Source organism: Plecotus auritus (assembly GCF_963455305.1).
Source record: "Plecotus auritus genome assembly, chromosome: 12".
NCBI classification, from domain to species: Eukaryota; Metazoa; Chordata; class Mammalia; order Chiroptera; family Vespertilionidae; genus Plecotus; species Plecotus auritus.
In genome coordinates, this window is record NC_137778.1 from 33,131,879 (window position 1) to 33,151,754 (window position 19,876).

General features: G+C 39.2%; 1 protein-coding gene across 1 annotated transcript in view; it reads right to left on the reverse strand.

The window, feature by feature from the left end:
* SPAG17 (sperm associated antigen 17) overlaps window positions 1–19,448 on the reverse strand; it is a gene marked incomplete at both ends in the record, with an annotated part of 150,356 nt that extends 130,908 nt beyond the window's left edge. Inside the window, 2 exons of the mRNA XM_080647834.1 lie at window positions 1,077–1,217; window positions 19,362–19,448. Coding sequence (XP_080503960.1) covers window positions 1,077–1,217; window positions 19,362–19,448 — 228 coding nt within the window. The remainder of the gene's footprint in view (window positions 1–1,076; window positions 1,218–19,361) is intronic.
* Window positions 19,449–19,876: the final 428 nt, after the last annotated feature.

Below are 19,876 nucleotides of genomic sequence, written 5' to 3' on the forward strand. Positions count from 1 at the left end.
TGTCCTGTGCAGGAAACGTTTTGGGGGACATTTTTACATGATGTTTTTGGTGAAATTAATACTTTTTAATACACTAATAATATGACCCCCTTAAATAATATCACATATTCAATAATTACCATGAGAAAGTATGACCAAACACTCTTGCACATAAAAATTTCTGATTTATATTCTTCAGTTGGATGCAGTGATGGTGTAGACAATCTGTGACAATTTTATTCCTAGAGAGGAATTTAGTTAAAAGGGAGGCAGATTTTTTCAAGTGCCCATCACCAAGAACAAACAGATCAAATGAGAAACAGGGATTTGCTTTCAAAGAATGAATTACATTTTTTAAAGTGACTAAAAGATTATTATTTCAATTCTCATTTTCTAAAATAAAAATCTCTTCAATAAATATGTCTACCTACCTCATAATATAAGGGAAAGCTAGTGCCTGTAGATTGCTTTGACTTTTTAGGTGTGCTTCCAAAGAGTACATTTGATTCATCAATCTGTAAGAAAATTAAATGCATCTATGGTGATAAAGGCATACATAAAGAATAGTTACATAGATATATGTGACTTTCAAACACCTAGGTGACTTGAGGGGTTGGGAATCTAGCAAGGAAGAGCTATTCATGGACAAGGTGAAGTATTTATAGTCACTGTGGTCAGCACTCAGTGACTGTATGAGTATGGGCCATCTGACAGGACTATGCTACCGGGCCCCTCTGACCTCTGACAGCTATGAGTCTCTGTAGACTGTAATCTTTCTAGTTAGATTTCCCAGGAACATTACATAGTTTTGTCTTTTATTTTATTGAACTTTCATTAAATAATTCCTCATATAACCTAGCATGGAGCCAGGTAAGGCCTCAGAAATTTTTGTTGAATGGATGAATGTTGAATGACCAATATTCATGGACAAAAGATAATTACTTCAGATTAAACAATTCAAATTATTCTAGCTAACTATTTAAAATAATCCACAAAAATTTACCAAATAGCCCAAGAATATGACAGTTTTATTACTTTATTATTTTATCCTACTATTTTAAGAAAAAATATCTTCAAGGGAGTGGGAAGGACAGTACCTGCTGGAGAATGTCTTGCCATGATATTATACTGAAGAGTTTTCGCTGAGGGACCTGGACAGCGAGGGTGAGGGCTCGAATGAGAAGATCATCCTCAACTTGGTTTCCAACAACAAAAGCAATGGAGCCCTTCCAATCTTTCTGTTACAAAACCAAAAGAATTAGACTCTCAATACTCCTGGCTGGGTATTTGTGTGTCAAAGGCTTCTACTGAAAAACAGAATAATTTTTCCATAAATTTTACGGGGCAGGGAGTGAGGGGAGACGGGAGGGAAGAGATTAACTAACGAATGTATTTGCATACTAGAGGCCTGATGCATGAAATTCGAGCAAGGGGCTCAGCCCTCGCAGCCCCAGCCAGCCCTGGCAGCTCCGGCTTCGTCCGGAAGGTCATCTGGACGGTCGTCTGGAAGGATGTCTGGACGGTTGTTCTGCTGTTTGGTCTAATTAGCATATTAGCTCTTTACTATATAGGATTATATAGGATATGCATAGCCCATGGGCAGACCATAGTGTGGGAAAGGCCTGGGGTAGGGTATGGGAACAGGGTGGAAGAGGCCAATGGTGGGAAAAAGGGAACATCTGTAATACTTTCAACAATAAAGATAAATTAAAAAAAAAAACAAAAACAGTTGACTTTGTATGTAGCCTATGTGGGTTCCTGATTCAAGTAGCCGCCAGGCGGCAGTATTGTGCCAAATTTCATGCCACTTGACCAAAATGCAATTTTCTTGAGAAAGTAGGTCTTTTATTTTAAGGAAGACAACTTTTAAAAATGACACACTTTCACTAGAATGCTGTCCAAAAATAATTTGGTGTTGGAAAGCAGTAGTTCATATGTTACAAAATATACATTAAGATATAATCGCAAATGCCAAAAACTTTGTTTTGTCCCTGATAGAATCCCAAGATTCTAAATAATTCTAGGAACATAGTAGGAGCTCAAGAAATATTTGTTGAATGTTGGATGATACTGTATTTATTGCCAAATGGACTTTTATATGAGGTAAAAATGCAGTCTCTGAAGCATTTGTAAAACACAGAACTAGAACCCATCTTTTTCTCCTAATCTAAAATAAGAATCACATTGTTAATTCGTGAGTTATTTCCAGTCCCAAGAAATAGGCTAAAATATTAAACTGGGACATGAATTTTTGCATTAAATGGTTGAAAGAAACTTTACTAAAGACAATATTCTTATTCAGTAATTCCTTTCTCTCTATTATAATTTCTATTGGGAAGAAGCAATTCTCTGGAGGAGATTAAGAATGGAATTTACTGAATTACCCACCCTGCCATGCTGAGGGAAGAACCAACATACAAATCAGGCCTCTGACAGTGTTATGGGGAGATGGATCAAGCAGACATGATAAAGATATCGGGAAAGAGAGACAATAATAATAAGGGAGGGCACTCTAGTTATGTGCACTCTCTAGGCCTTAGTTTCCCCATTTATAAAATAAAGGGGTTGGGCCTGGCAATATTCACTTCTCTCTAGCTCCACTCTAGAGTTTTGATTCAAACAGAGTATAACTCCTTCTTGGTGGATTCCAAAACAATGTCTAAGATGATTTGAAAAGATTTTACACAACTTAAATGAAACGCATTAATTGTATGTGGTTCTCTCTGGCTTCTCTCCATTTCTTTTTTTTTTTTTTTTTTAAATATATTTTATTAATTTTTTACAGAGAGGAAGAGAGAGGAGAGGGATAGAGAGCTAGAAACATCGATGAGAGAGAAACATCGATCAGCTGCCTCCTGCACACCCCCCACTGGGGACGCGCCCGCAACCAAGGTACGTGCCCTTGACCGGAATCGAACCCGGGACCTTTCAGTCCGCAGGCCGACGCTCTATCCACTGAGCCAAACCGGTTTCGGCTCTCCATTTCTTTATCAGGGTAATGACAGACGAGGGAACAGGTGGGAGAAAGGATCTTAGTGCAAATTCTTCCTCACCATCAAATAGTGATTATCACTAAACTCTCTTACTTCTCTCCATGGAAACTTCCTAACAACACCCACCCGATTTTCAATGCTACCACCAAAATAAAAACTACACGTAAAAGCACAAAAATGTGTGTTTTACCTATAAAGAGCATGTGTGTGGGTGTGCACGCATGTGGGGGAGGCTCTGTGTTCCCTCTGTCATATTGAGTTTAAAACCTGCTTTTTTGCTGTTTGCTAATTCACCTTGATTCAGAAAAGCAGGTATGATATTCATTATGCATGCTTTAGAAAAAAATTCCATTGTGACAAATGAACTTCCTTTTGGACACCTTTATTTTCTCTTATCTGTCTCTCAGTCAAATATGCAACTATAATCATCATTAAAGGAGGAAAAATTCTCTCTCGTTCTCATAATAAAGTCCATATGGCTCTTGAACAGGCAATCCCATTAATTTCTTATCAGTCACACTTTCCATCACTGAAGATTTTAATGACCACTTCTATCCCTAGCCCCACTCCCTACTGTAAATTTCCTTGCCAACATTTGAATGTCAGTGGTGACAAGAAAGAGCTGCCTCTCAGCTCTTTTGGAAGTGATTCAAAAGAGGGCATTGTAGTTCAGCATCCACCCCTCAGTATCTGGCATTGAAGGCAGGTGTTCACTATTTCAGACCAGAAAAAGAGAAGGGAGGAGGAAGGAACCAACAATTACTGAAAAATGCCATGTGCCAGGCATATGTTATCTCATTAAATTCCTAAGTAATCTCTTTAAATAGGTGCATTAATACTTTATAGATGGGCAAAACAGAGGCCCAACGAAGTTAAAAATCTTGTTAAAGGTCATTTTGGCAAAAAACCACATGGAGACCACATACTGGCTTGCAATTTTGTGATCATTTCAGAACAATTTTGAGAGCAAGCCTTTGGGGTCAGAATGCCTTTCTATAATCCTTAAATTGTACCTAATGGCTACTTCAGCCACAGTAACCATAATAAATGAAGATTTATTTCACATACCGAAGTGCATAAAACCTTCAAAAATAGATTATTAAATCTTCTAAACACCATAAGATTGCTCTTTTATAAATGACAGTTTTACAAAGACTCAAAGAGGTTAAGAAAATTTCCCCAGGTTCCTTCTCCCAAAGCCCAGTGGTCTTGTAACTTTGCTCGAGAACACATCTGAACACAAGACCTGCTCCTCTGAGTCACAGCACTGTGCTGAAACTTCTGGGGCCCTGGGGTCACCTTGAGGCAGTTCACCTGGGCCAGAGCAGGCCTAGACCTGTTCAGGTGCACAGCTCTCAGCCCTGCTGGGGAGCCAGGCCACATCTCTCCACTGGAAGGGATCTAGGAGTTCTGCTGAGGCTCACTTTCCCCTCTGCACTCACTCACCCACCAAACTCTTGCTCCAGAAATTAGATCTGTTTGGCTAAACAGGACTCCCAGAGGACTTTGTGGGAGTGCTGAATTAGTGTTAACCACATCGCCAGAATGGACTGACCAGACAGAAATAATGCAAACCTGGATTGTCTGTGGAGAAGGATGCACTCACTGGCAAGCTGCACTAGGGGGCAGTGAGATGCCAGGAAATGCACAACATTCCACTAACAAGAGCAAATTGTTTCCTGTGTCTAATTAAATGATGCTCTGCAAATTTAATTTCTGAATCTTTCTCTTAGTAGATTAGGATAAATGTAGAGTCCAAATCTCTACTAAATGGCAGCAGTTTTAGAAATAGGAAAATTTTTGTAAGAAAATCAAACACAAAGTAGACATGGCAAAATACCATTAAAAACACCCCTCCACTCGCATCCCACCAACACGCAGTTAAGCAAAAGCCTTACATTTGAGTTCACCGGGCAGCAAGAGAAATTTAGTCTAGAGGCTGACCCTGGGGGAGGAAAGAAAGCAGGGTGCAGACAACCTGATTCATCACAGGAGAGTCCCGCAGTGCTCCTACCTGTGGGCGAGTTTGTTTAAGAAAGTTCAAAAAGTTTGGGTTGTAATTAGTAGCATAAGCCTAGAGAAAGAAAACATTAATCATTTTAGGAAAACTTCCCTGGATGTATCCAGTGGTGAAGGAAGAGGGCTTTAGTCGGGCACACCTCAGACACCTCAGGAAGTCAGGCTGGCTCTTGCTGCCAGGAGGCATCCACTGTACATGTTATTGCTGAGTCTTGCCCTCTAGTAGTTATTGATAAAGTCATTCAAAGGATGGAATGAAGTCATGTATGGACACAATCCATTACCTTTTATTTACTTTACCAGTCTCACCTAATTTGAAGCCTGGCAGGAGGGCGTCTTAACCCAAACACTTACATACTAGTCTCCTAAGGCAAGAAAGCAGTCATGGAAATGCAGACAACCTAGCTGTCTCATATAAGCCCACTGTCCCAGAGACATAGCGTAGATTGGTAACTATTTTTCTTTCATATATTGCAAATTCTCCAAATTTTATTTAGGCATTCCTATATTCTAATATAATTACAGAAACCCTATCAAAAGCAAGTGAACAGTAGCTTTGGTGTGACAGGATGGAGATTGTTTCCTGCTATTAGCACAAACATCAACTGGTACTGGGAAGGCAATTGGAGACCAGCATGCTCTCCTCTGCTGGCTTGGCCTTGAAAGACCCAGGATGGGAGCTCTACTCAGGACTCCCCTGAGCCTGACGAGTTGACCAATAGTGGTCAGCACCTGTATTTGGAGAAGGTTTGTGTAAAAGCCCCAAGAAAAATCAATGCATTGAAGAAGTCATGCTTTGTTAAGAGTTGTTTAACACTGTGCAGATATGCAAACCCGTACTTTATGGCAATACTCTGCTGAAAGGATAGCCCTTTTGTTGAGTAGATGCGCTGCAAAATGGACAGGGGATTTGTGAACGTCTTTCCCACACTGGGTTTTTCCTTCAAAAGGAGTCTTGGATCTCCATCAGCAAAGGAGTGTTAGTATGGGCTGTTGGCCAGCAAAATAAGTATTTTTATTACATATAACTGGCTGCTGTTATAATTGCATTTGTTAAAAAGAAATTCTAACTGTAAAATAAGTTGAAAATATAGGTTAAAAGTGGATACATGTTATCCTATATAATACAACCCTAATATGCAAATCAACCAATGGTGGAACGACTGGTCACTATGAAGCATACTGACCACTAGGGGGAAGACGCTCAACGCAGGAGCTGCCCTCTGGTGGTCAGTCCATTTGTTAAATACTTTTCCCTTTAGTAACAATATTGTTAACTGATATATTTCTAAAATACTTTAGATCCTTGGAAGAGGAGCAAAAATCATGAACACAGGATTTTCATTTAAAATTCTACAGGTATCTAATTTGTGGAGCTCTGGGAGAAAATGTGAGAGTGTGGCACCTGGTGCAGGTCTGTCAGAGAAATCAACCCATCACCAACATGAAAGGACATCAATTAGAACCAAAAAGAAGTGCAGAGCTGATGAAGAAGACAGTGAACTCTGAGGAGCCACACAGAGGACTGGGCACCAGACAAATTTTCATTAGAAATGGGACCTGTTTACTTGGCTTCAAAATATTAAGAAGTGGATCAGATGTTTGGTACTTGGATTGTGAATATTAATCTGGTTAATTTTATGGACCTAGATCTAAAATACAGATGTCAGGTAGGGCCAGTTCTTAAAAACAAAAGCAAAGTGATTGAAGTTTGTTTTTGGTAGAGAGCCTTAGAGCACCGCTCTCTCAGATAAGATGGCCCCCCTGGCCTGCTGCTTGCTATGTTCTGACTCCCCTAAAGCCCCTTACAGGACTTTCCAGAATCCAGATCCCCTTTCTCCTGGGTAGAATAAAATTTACCCTCATCCCCTCTTATTCAGCTCAGGACCTTAATAGTTGATTCTGGTGATTGAATAAATAACTATCCCCCAAAGTTTTAGTGAAGAGAAAAAATAAAAACTTTTTAAAATTATTATTTCTTTCCACACTATCTGCATTTTCTAAGAGGGATGCCAGTGATTCTTGAACTAACTCAAAGGGTTGTTCTGTAAATGACACTTTAGGCAGAGGGCTGGGGCAGTGGAAAAGGCTCCCCAAGAATCCTCCCATCTAGACAACTTCCCGGTTTCCCCATGTGCCTGACATAGAGTAGCATTCAATAAATGTTTCTTGAACTTGGCAGCCAAAACCACACATTAAAGAGAATTTTTACACATGTTTAGTATGGGAACACCAACTAAGTATGTGGCATTTTATCAGCTACACTCAGAACTTTGGAAGGAACCATGTTTCTGAATCACCAAGCATTTCAATTAAAGAAAGAGTGTATTCCTTGGATGCTTACTAGTAGACAACACTTCAATGTCTTATATTCATTCACTGAGGAGAACTCAGCAGTCTTGAAGCATCCTTACTGTGCATGTACACACCACTGGCTTGTTTTCCTTGTAATCATAAATATTGAACGTGATCCCTAATTAAAAGCACTGAAGTTCTTGTGTAAAGATGCAGAACTCTGAAGTGATATCAAATTCTGCCACTTAGTTTCTTAGCCAAATGACTCAGTTTTGTCTTTTATAAAAGTGGATGTAATAATACAACCTTCCAAAGGTGACTCAGTTTTGTCTTTTATAAAAGTGGATGTAATAATACAACCTTCCAAAGGTGGTTTAAAGGCATCTAGATTCATTTTGTAAATTGAAAGCTTTATGCAAAGGTTTTATGAAATAGTAATATATGCAAAAATATTCTAATTTCCCTTAGAAAATTCTGCAAAATGGGTTAAAGAGGTGATTACTTCTGTAATTTTGAATTTAGATATGTCCTGAGGATCTTCTGTGGACAAGTTAATCTCTGAGTTAGGCTCTTTGTTTTTCTTTCGTGTTTCAGAGTCCTTGGCCCATCCCACCAACCCAGCACATGAGCCTAATTCTGTTTGCTCCATGCATCAGAGAGTTTTAAGACAGCTATTAAAACACCACATGGAAAAGCTTTGTAGGGAATTCTACTCCACAGAGAAACCACAGAAACCACTACACACCTTAACTATCTCCCCACCCCCACGAGTTGGCTAAAATTATGGGCTCCATTATGTTAGTGCAATCCAACCAGTTTTATTGCTCGGAGCAAAATCTGAGGTCCAAAATGAACTTCAGAACATAAAAAGTAAGGCAAACCTCAAAAGGAAACAAGCTTCTTTGGGTTTTCAAACAAATATTACATATCAGAGACATTTTTCTAACAGAGAAGATCAAGCAAAGCCAAGAGGAATCCTGCTAATTGCTACACAAATGTAAAATTGGAATCAGGGACTCACCCCCAAAAAGATCTCTTTTCATCATAGGATATTAAAGGCTACACACTTTCATAAACTCCTCCCTCAGACATGGGACCCTCTTGTGCCTTCCTCTAGTCTCCAAGTGTTGAGTTACTATCTTCCATGTGAAAATTAAGATATATTTTCAAGATTCATTATTATCTTATTAGTTACTGTATTATAGCCTTTTTCTCCCTACCTTCATTTCTCTAATTTAAATGTCATTTATCCACTAAGCATTGTTGTGTAGTCCATGAATCTATAGAGCCTTGGTACTAGGCCTACTCAGAGGAAACAAAATAACCAACCAATATTCTTTCTAATGAGCCATCCATCCTCATAGCTGCTGCTTGGCTAATTATGTCTCATGGACAATCATTTTCTTGCAATTAATACAAGTGTCCTCACTCATTTGTTTATTACAAAGCCCCTGGTAGAGTTTAATTCCTGCATCTATTTGACAGAGTACAGAATATGCAATGATACTTCTGACAGCTACAAGTATATAAGACTGTCTTGATTACAAGTACGCTATCCTATTCTCCCCAAAATTCAATAAAATGTCTAAGAAATGCCAATATTTCGGTAACCAAATTACATCCTTTATATTGTCTCTAATACCTGGAAACCAGGCAAAAATTGTTTGTCTGACACCTGTTGTAATTTTTAGGTCAAAAACTATCTGCAAATTAGGATGTGGGAAAGAATGTGTATCCAAGGATGATCCTGGGGCAGTGTCAGATCTTCCAGATCCCTGAGTTTGGATCATGCCAGTAGGGAATGATGGGGTCTCTCCAAACACTCCCTGGGTTGCCTCAGAAAAACTCAGAGGGTGCATGTAGAGTAAGAAGAAAGGTAGGAAATCCACACCTTGCCTCAATTCAACAAGAAAAGGAGCACTTTAACCCAACAAGCATTTGTTAAATTACTATGATTAAAGGTCTATGATGTAACAAATGGCAAAGGATATACAAATATGACTAAGGGAGTTCGAAAGTAAGCAAAGTGACTTCAAAATAAGTGCCTTAAAAGACCTTTTCCTGTGCAGGCTACTTAATATCAGTCGCTCTGACTGGCCCATCAAGGGAGTTAGGATGTGCTGCCTCCAGAGCTGGTTCTGTGTAGCGATCCTGACTTTTCCAGCTGCTCCAAAAAGGCAAGAGGCAGTGAGACCTGTCTCTGAGTGAGGATGTTGGAATAAGACCCCCATTGACAAGTGAAGGGTAAAAAGTATTGATCTATATCAATCAATCCTAGCAGGAGGGCTGATTAAAGTGTGGATGGGAGGATGAAGCAGTTCCTGAGATGCTTTTCCTAGAATGCTTGTGATTTTCTTCAGACTTCTTCTGAGCTGTCACAACTTTGGGGAAGGATTTCTTAGGAGGCAGAAAGAAGGTGAGATGGAGGAGAGCCAGGAGGGAAGGTGTCTCTGTAGCTGAGGGAATGGTGTATGTCCTTAAAGCAGTGAGGTTACCAGTGACCTTAGCAAGCGCAGTTCCATGTGAGTGAAACCTCTTCCTGCTCATTCCTTCACTCCTGCAATCCCGTCCACCCTCATAATTCACACATCTCCTTTATAATATGAACCTCATTTAAGAACCATGTGACCAAATATTCCAAGTTAATGATTATGATAAATTTCAAGCCATAGATCTGGCAGTGATTATTATTTTTTTCCAATTACTCAGGTACATGGAGTCTATTTTGGGTTACATCAGGGTAGTAATTCATTGTAATTATCCTTCTCCTACTGATTCCCTAATACAGTCCTTACAATAGCTCTTTCATTGGTGCAATGAATAGAGCACTGGATTTAGTACCAGAAAACTTGATTATTAGTCCTGATTCTAACCACATGGAGTTGGGAAAACACTCAAGTACTCAGAATCTGGACCTTAGCAAAATAATTCAGCAGAGTCATTCATTCATTCATCCAATATTAACTGAGGAGTTACTATGTTCCAGACTTTGAAATGGTCTTAGAAATAGAATGCATATGCATAAGGCATAATCGCTATCCTTAAACTGCTTGGGGAAGAAAATACAGAAATAAAGGTGAAAACAGATTACAGGTAAAAGTATTTCATAGCTACAAAGCTAAGTATCAATTTCTATTATTATTTTATTTGCCCTAATTTATTCACTAAGAAGTAATGTTTACTTTGTGGGTATCTATGTTGTATGTTTTACCCTAGGAATGGAGAAAGCAAAGATGAATAAGATAAGAGCAATTAAAGGAAATGAACTAAATCTGTATATCTCACCATGGACAGACTTTAAAACATAAGACTGAATAAAAGAAGACAAGTTGCAGAATTTATAAGTGCAATCATGGAACCATTTGTGTAAATTTTAGAAATCATACAGTAAATAATACTATGTATTATTCATGGATAGAGACTAACAGATACATAGGCAGAGAGGATATGCATGAAATTCATGATAGTGTTTGCATCTAGGAAGGGAGAGAAAATGAATGGAACACAGAATGGAGGTAGGGACAAAGTGTTCTTTAATTGTTTACAGTGTTTATTTAATAAAATAATTAGCAATTTTTAATGATGGCACACATGTGTTTGTTGTTATCCTTTGTGCTTTTCTGTATTTAAAAGAGTATTGGAAAGAAGTCTCTGCTCTCAAGACCCACAGTCCAGTAGGGAAAAGAGATGTATGAATAGTCATGATGTAAGGTGATAGGCATTTGGCTAGACCTCATCTCTCCCTGTATACTAGAAAAAGTCTCATGGCAGATGCCACCTGAAGGACCGTGGAAGGAGTCCTCTGTCTATGTCTCCTACTTATCCAGTTTCTGTATACACAGTGGCTTCACTTGCATCTCAGAAGAGCAAGGCTTTCTTGCTTAGGTTTCCTCCCCCTTTTACATTTTCATCTCAAGACATTCTCCCCCAATCTTAAGAACCAGCTCCTTTTTCTTGGGCTTTTGTACCAGAGAAAATGACCCACTTTCCTTTTACCTCTTTTACCACTTTGTCTCTTCAATTCTCCCATCTCTCCTGCTCCAGTTTTCAATCCCATTCTCCCCTCCCCTCTCTATTCTCTTTCACACATACTAGTACATAGCTATCTGCATTGAATCCCAGTCTCTCCCTAACCATTTCCCACCCCTGGGTGGAGGCAAAAAGAAGGAAGGTTAGAAGAGTGTTTGTGTTAGAAATTATGGGAGGTGAAAAGAAGAAACTAAAATAGAGAGGGAGAAGTAATAGGAATCCCTGGCCAATTTGATATTAGCAGAGAAGGTTCAAGGATGATTTCTAACTTCAATGAACAGGATAGTAGGCTTTTGTTGTTTGTTTGTTTTGTTTTTATCTTTATTGTTTGGAATATTACAGATGTCCCTCCTTTTTTCGCCATGTGTTTGAAGAACATGTGTAACATCCTTATGGAAATATACAAAAGAGTAATTATTATAATAGTAAATCTTTACACCAGGTTAAATAGAGTCCCACATTCTTCCATATACTTTATTGATTTTCATGCCATTACAAAAATATAGTAATCACACTGATTAATAATTCTAATTACTAAACAGCTCCTCCTTATTGAGTGCCTACTAGTCCTCACTTTAGCAATGTTATCTGAGGCCCTCTATATGTCAGGTCCTGGCAATATGTCAGTGAGCAAACTAATTCCTGCCCTCCTGAACTTCCCTCATATAGATGGAAACAGACAATAATGAGATAAATGTAAAGTAGAAGGTCAGGAACCAAATCAAGGTCGGTGGACAGAGGGTGATGGTGTAATTTAACCAGGGTGGTCAGGGAAGGAGATACTTGAACAGAATCCAAAAGGAAGGGAGGGAGTGGCTATCTCAGGAAGGGTCATCCTGGGCCAAGGGCACAGCAAGAGCAATGGCTCTGAGGTGGCAATGTGCTTTCTGATAGATTTGAAGATCAACAAAAAGGCCAGTGTGGTTACCAAAGACAGAGTGAAAGAGGAGTGATAGGAGATACGAGATGAAGTCAGAGTGGTTGGCAGAGGCCCACACACACAGGGTCTTAAAAGTCCTAAATGCCTAAAGGCTATGATGGAACATTTGGATTTTACTCTAAGTCAGATGCATTAAGACAACCACTCTGGATGCTGTATAGTGACAAGACTCCAGGGCAGCAAGAATGGGAGAAAGAGAAGTTCCGAAGCTCATAAGCTACCTGTAGATTAGGCAGGAAATGATGGTGGCTTGGATTAGGGGGTAGCAGTACGGGTGATGCCAAGAACTAATATTTTAGATAGAACCAATAGGATTTACTAAAAATTGATTATGGGGTGCAGAAAAGGAGGAGAACACAATGAATGCAATGTTTTTGGTACTAGTGACTTGGTGGGTGAATGGTGTCACCATTCAATGAGAAGGTGAAGACTTGGTAAAGAGCAGGTGTGAAGGGGAAATTCTGGGGTTTGGGTCTAGATGTGTGAAGTCTAAGATACGGTGTGTTAGATGCCTTTAAATCCTCTTAACAATCTTTTTAATATCTGTAAGGGAGGTATGACCACTGCCCCTGTTTTATGGCTACAAAAATGAATGCTTTGAGATTTTCTTCAATTTAAGTTCTGAGGACCAATTTTCTTCAATTTAAGTTCTGTGACTAATTCTGGGGCTCAAGAGAGAAAACAGGCAAGAAGGTTGAGACAGTAAATACAGTCAGTAAAATTGATTCAGCAGGCCACTATGTGCCTATCACTATTAGGTGCTATAACCAGGAGGGAGGGAAATAAAAATATTAACCTTTTGCTACCCTTGAAGGAATTTGCAGAGATATAACACTGAAACGGTTGGGCCACAAATAAAGATAGTGTTAACGATAAAATCACTGAAGTAGTTTAGGAAGGAGAAAAGTCAGTGAGGGCCAGAATGGTGTGACTTGAGCTCCTTTTTGGAAGATATAGGGGATGATTTTTAATGAGGAGGAGTCACATGGAGGTGGGAGATCTTCAAGCCAGAAAACTTCATGGGTATAGTCAGTGTGTGCTTGGGGATACTACAGAGAGCATTACATTGGAATAGAATGAGGTAAAGATGCATGAGCAGAGAAAGGCCAAATTAGGCAGGGCTGTGAAACCAGGCAGAACATCTTGGATCTTGTCTTTTGGGTAACTGGGAGCCACTGATGGTTTCTATAGCTAGAGCTGAAACATGGTTAACATTCACCATTTCTTACCTAACATTTTCCTCAGATGTCTCCAAACTTATATTGGAAACACATTTTACTTATATTTAATATTTTTCATTTTTAATAAAAATGATCACATGTAATATCTAGGTAGATATTTTGACATCCAATTCCCTTTGGTTCCAAACTCATTCAAATAATACACTTTTGTCCAAAAGAGAAATTATAATGTGAGGTTATGAAAAGTCCATTTCCCTCTTAACATTGCTCCTAGCAACTCAGTTGTTTTCATTGGCTTTTATTAAAACAACCCTTGTGTGAACTGGCAATTTGTTTTGTAAATATCAATGAAAGCATATTTCAGAAAACACAGTAATAAAAACCAACCCAATTTCAGAAATACACTTGCTGCCAGACATCAGTCTTCAGCTCGTATTATAAGTATTTCCAGTAAGTCTTAAATACACATTAACATGAGAAATAGCTTACTGTTTAACATCAAAAAAGTTGAAAAATCCTTCACTGCCCCTCAAAAATTGTTCAAGGGTTCTGTCCAAAAAAATGTATTTCCCTTTTTGATAAACTATATTTATAATGGCCCAAGCACTTCAATTCAATTAAACATCTATACTAATAAAAGGGTCATATGCTAATTAGACTGGATGTCCCTCCAGACAAAGCCACGGTGGCGGTGGCAGGGGCTGAGGTAGAGGCAGTTAGGGGCAACCAGGCCGGCAGGGGAGGGCAGTTAGGGGAAATCAGGCAGGCAGGCAGAGTGGTTAGGGGTGATCAGGCAGGCAGGCAGGTGAGCGGTTAGGAGCCAGCAGTCCCGGATTGTGAGAGGGATGTCCGACTGCCAGTTTAGGCCTGATCGGCAGTCAGACATCCCCCGAGGAGTCCCAGATTGGAGAGGGTGCAGGCCAGGCTGAGGGACCTACCCCCCGCCATGGACGAATTTCGTGCACCAGGCCTCTAGTGTTTCCATAAAAACCTACTTCGATTCAGTTTATTATCATCCTTGTATCTATATATTCTATAAAAACTTTATATATATAAAATACTTTGGATATTAATATTTCAGCAACACCTATCTTGAACCCTTATCCAATTCTAAACCTTTATAGGAATTATAAGCTTTGTTCAAGAACTCTAAGGAAACTCTATTTCAAGTGTGCACAATTTAGCTATTGTCACTAAGCCACATTTAATACCAAAAAATATTATTCCTCAACTGAAGTGTAAGAAGGAGGAACTATTAACTAAGTATTTTTTTAAAATTGATTTCAGAGAGGAAGGGAGAGGGAGAGAGAGATAAAAACCATCAATGATGAGAACCATTGAGCAGCTGCCTCCTGCATGGCCCCCACCAGGGATCAAGCCCTCAATAAAACCATGACCTCCCAGATCATAGGTCGATGTTCAACCACTGAGCCATGCTGGCCAGCCAACTAAGTATTTTAAAGAACTTTTACTTGAATGCCTCTTGGTTGGCAGGTGAAGTGTCTGGGAGAAGTGAAATGAATCTGCACAGTTCTTTTCAGGGCACTGTCACGTCATCCTATGTATCTTCTGGGATGAGCTTTTCATCTTCATAGCAAGCCTTTGAGGTGGATATTATTATCTCCATTGACAGAAGGAAAATAAGTCTCAAAGAAGGTAAGAAAGTTTCTCTAGGTCAACCATTATTCATTTCAGAATCAGAATTCAGTACCTAAGTCGGCCAGGACTGTCTCTAGCAGCTCACTGCCTCCTTCACATGTCTGTGCTGCAGTGAGGAGACTGTTTGCCTGGAGCAATTCAATTTGATGCTTAGATGATGCCAGATTAAAGAAGATGAAGAAGCCAGGATGATTAGCTTGAGATTGCAGATGGCCATTGATAGTCTGTGAGCTGGGAGTGAGCATGGTGTGAGAAGTGTTTAGGAAAAATAAGTTGCTCATTGGTTTTATACACAGGAACAGATGTTTCTATAGTGAGTATAGCTACAGGATCCATGTAAAATATCAGGAATCAAAAAATGAAGGCGTGGGGTAGAATGAAAGCATGGGAACAGAGAACAGATTGCAGTGAGAAACAATAAAGGAAAAATCAAGAGGACTTAGAGGCAGACTAAATGATTCATAGATGACCTCTGACTCATAGATGAGCTTTAGTGACTGTGAGAATTATAGTGCCATTGACATCTGGAGACTTGAAAGACAGAGGTGGTCTAAGATTTTTACGAGCCAGGTTTTGGCAGGCATAACCAGAAAATGCAGTATACCTCCAGGTAGCAGAAGAAGTCACATTTCTGAACTATTTTTAGAGATAGGAAAATAATTTTTTCCTAATCAAGACACTCACATTTTTATTTGTCCTGCTTAAATGATCTCAGAAAGAAGCCAAAAAGTTGAAATAAAAAGAAAATGCTAAAGCCTGTGTTCTTCTAAATGTTGTTTGTGAGAGACAGAGGATAACAAATAAAAGGATAAAGTCTAGTAAAAGCAGTACACTTTCCATATTTATTTGTTGGTTTTAAGCAACACTTTGATCTCAAATTTAGGTACTAATCAAATAACCTTTCAATATACATTCCCTAAATAACTTGTTCTATTATAATAATACCTACCTCATAACACTATTTTGGGGATTTACATAAGATCAAATATGTAAAATTTTGTTTGATTGCAAGGCTTATATAAAATGCTATAATTGCATATCATAACTTTATCTTCTATTAAGGAGGAAGGAATGACTAGTAAGAAAATCTACTATCTGATCCCTCATGTGCTAAATCACTACATCTTTGCACTAGGTTTTGAAATACTCGGATCCTCAGTTTTATAAAAGGGACAGGTTAGCTAGATGCCCTGGGAATCTCCACTACTGAGTATTGTGAAGAAAAGCCCTACTATGTATAGTATCAGCTTGTGTCTTAGATGCAAATATTACTACCTTTATGAAAAGAGGAAACACATTAATAATAAAAATAAAAAAATCGGGGAAAGATCTCATGAATCTCAGTAAGGACACATCAATATATTATAATAGATTTTTCAAATATTTAAAAACATGTAGAGATTTGTGTTAAATAAGAATTGAAGGTTTAAATCAAGAAGTAGAGTGTCCAGTTCCTTAAATTGGGGATTAGGGACCTGGCATTATCATTGCAAAATGAAATTAGTGCATTGGAACAGTGAGACTGGTAAGTGAAGAGGTGGATGGATTATCACACGCTTTTTTTTTTCCTTTTACTTTTCAATGTTTTCTGTGGTGGGTCACAGTAAGGAAGTATAATTGCTATGCCAATGGTTGGTCTCACAAGTTATGGCTGCCTTCTTGGTATACATTAAAATAAGACCTTAACCTAAGAAACATGAAAAGAAATAACCATCCTCCACTAATATGAAAATATTTAACAATTAAAATTAGCAAAATTCCAAACCAAACTCAATCTGTGTTATATATAAATCAACCCAAACAAACTTTTGGGAAACCCTGGAATTCTGAAAAAGGCATTTGGGGACAAAAGTCACTAATAATTTTTTAAAAAGGGATTTGTAGTTGGCTTCTGAATACTCTCATACTCTCTATGTGGGTATCATGCTACCACTTAACATAGATAACATCATGAGGTTCCTTTCACCTATGATGACACATAAGTTCTGACTATAACACAAAATTCCAATTGAAACATATAGTTCAGCTATTTTTATTTATTTTTAATCCTCACCTGAGAATATGTTTTTATTTATTTTAGAGAGAGAGGAAGGGAAAGAAAGAATAACTTTATAGGAACTTTGAAAGCAGTCAACTACCTAAAGCAATCAAGTGATTGCTCACCAAGAAGAAACCACATTTGATAAGATAGAAAAATGTGTGATGCTTCTTTAAAGTCTAGTCTATCTCAATATGAACATGAGATCAAAATTACTATTGATTTAAACTATTCAATCAGTTAATTCTAAAATCTAGCGTATAAAAAACTTGGAGATAGGACCTCCTTCTTCCACCTCCCAACACACACACACACACACACATACACACCACATACTGGAGCACAAATTTACATGAGTAGCAACTATATGAAGAGAAAATCTCTGAGAACTAAAGCAATAACATTTTTTTGAGCACCAACTATGTGTGAAGCACTTTACTAAGCTCCGTGGGTAAGGAATTCACACATCCACAGTAATCTTTAAACCAAATTCAGAGTCTATTACATTGGTGGTTAGGGCATGCCTCTGGGCTTTGGCCTGCTGGATTAATCTGGGAATTTTCCTCTTGGCTCAGACATGAAACCAAGATGAGAAAAAAATATGAGCTGAGGTGGAGTGCTGTTGTCATCCTCCTGCAATAAAAAAACCACGTATTCCAACAAATTGAAGAAGTTCACTCTTTGTAGTTGAAACTGCATATTACTTTGAGTTCAAATTCTTTCTATTAATATATAAGATTTATTGAAATTATATTGTTTGAGCAGGAGCAAGAAGGCAGAATATTATTTCAGGTTTTCAAGCCATAAGGAAAAATAGTACCTTTAGGTTTTCCATTGAACTAAGAAAATTATAGCTTCTTATTTGCAACACTAAAGCTAATGCAGTGTCAGCACCTCCATCACACTCCGTTGTTCAACAGTTTATAACTCAAGCAGAAATGTTCCCTCCAGCCCAAATTTGGCCTATACAATTGCAAAGAAAAATGGGGAAAATTATTTTGGCTAGTGTTGACTTAGAAAAGCAAAAGAGAGGGTGCTTTTACAGGGTATTTTGGAAAATATCTTTGAGAATTTGAGACTATAAAGGGAATTACTGAGTTGACACCCTTTATTCCTAAAGTTACAGAAATAACCAAAAATTACATGATGCCATGTCAGCATCAACAGTATCTTTACTTTCATGAAAGTCTTCATCAGGTAGAATTATGTATCAAACAGAATTACTGTTTATAGAGAAAAAACACACAATTATAGTGGAAAATAAGGACAAATAGGTAGAAATTTCTCATAAAAGCCATCATAAGTCTTTAATTATATTTTTCCTTCAAGTACTACCTCTCCACTGAACTGTACACACACATAAAAAAATAAAAGAAAAATATTTTTTTCCAATTGAAAAAAAAAATGTTAGAATGGCAGGCTGGAATTCCCCACATCAATTTTCCTCCTTTCAAATGTTATCTTGGACTTAGAATAATATACTTAGTGTCAAAGTGATTCCAGTGGCAGGTGACAAGAACTATTGGGCTTTCCAACTCACTGGAAGAGGGTGGGGAGCTAGTGGGTTCTGGGATGCAGTGCAATTTGAACTCATGTGGCAGGTGGGTTAGAGATTGCCTGGTGTCTCTGCATTATCCTATGAATCTAGCAACCAATCCCTCATCACTCTGATCTCCTGCAGTGCCTTCACACTACATCCAATCTCTGATATTCTGATACCTGGGCATCACATAAGAAAGGCATTGCTTCTTATGAGTAGAGGGCTCACTTGTACTGAATAAGTTATGTTATCTTAGGCACGGCACGAGTGAGTTTTCACCCAGCATTTGTTAAAACCTTACAGTAGGACAGGCTACAGTGATTTGACAGGATGGATGTTCTCCAGGAGATGTCAGGAGGAAGTGACAGCTCATAAAGACAACTTCAGGACACCGTGGAGGGCCATCCGGGTGACTTCAGGGAAGGATCCCGGAGTGTCAGCGACACCTCTCACCCACCAGGCTCTGTTTGAACTCGCACTGACTCCCCTCTTTTTTCCTTAACACCCACTCTGTCAAACACTCCCTGCGGATGGGACCCTGAGTTTTGCGATCAGAAAGGACCAGGTCTGGGGAGAGGTACCAGGTCAGGTTTTCCAAGGGGCATCTGTGGCGTCTGGAAGGGAGGGCGAGCCGGCTGTGTGGCCTGGAGGGTCAGGTGGGTGAGGAGAACTCAGGGATTCCTCTCACCTGATTAAAGTGCGCAGCGATGAGCGATGGTTCCCACGCCTTAGAATTGGTGCTGGCCGGCCCGCCTTTCTCTTTCTTGGGTGCCATGCAAAGGGCGGTGGAGCACTGGCCTCTAATTAGGATCAGGCCCAGAGCAAGCGTCTCTGCTGCCCTAGTAACCTAAGCCGCGACGGCCAGTTTCTTAACCCCCTGCTGCTCTCCTCCCCAAACCGGTTCAAAGTGTTCCTGTCAACCGCTTCCGTCGCCATAGCAACCGAGTCTCCCAGCTGGGGCAGCTCCCAGATGGGACTCAGTCGCAGGCCTCCAGTTAAATGTTCGGTTTTGTAGCAGGAGACCTGGGCCAGGGAGGAGATGATGAGGGCTGCTCAGGCTGCTTTCCTTCCTCACTTGGACCCTCTGCTGCTTCTTGGAGCCTTCTCTAGTATGAGGCATTGTTAGAAACTCAAAATCCCTGGAGTCCCGTCCATGTCTTCTCCACCAAGATTTCTTCCATCTTGGATAACCTGGAATGGAGA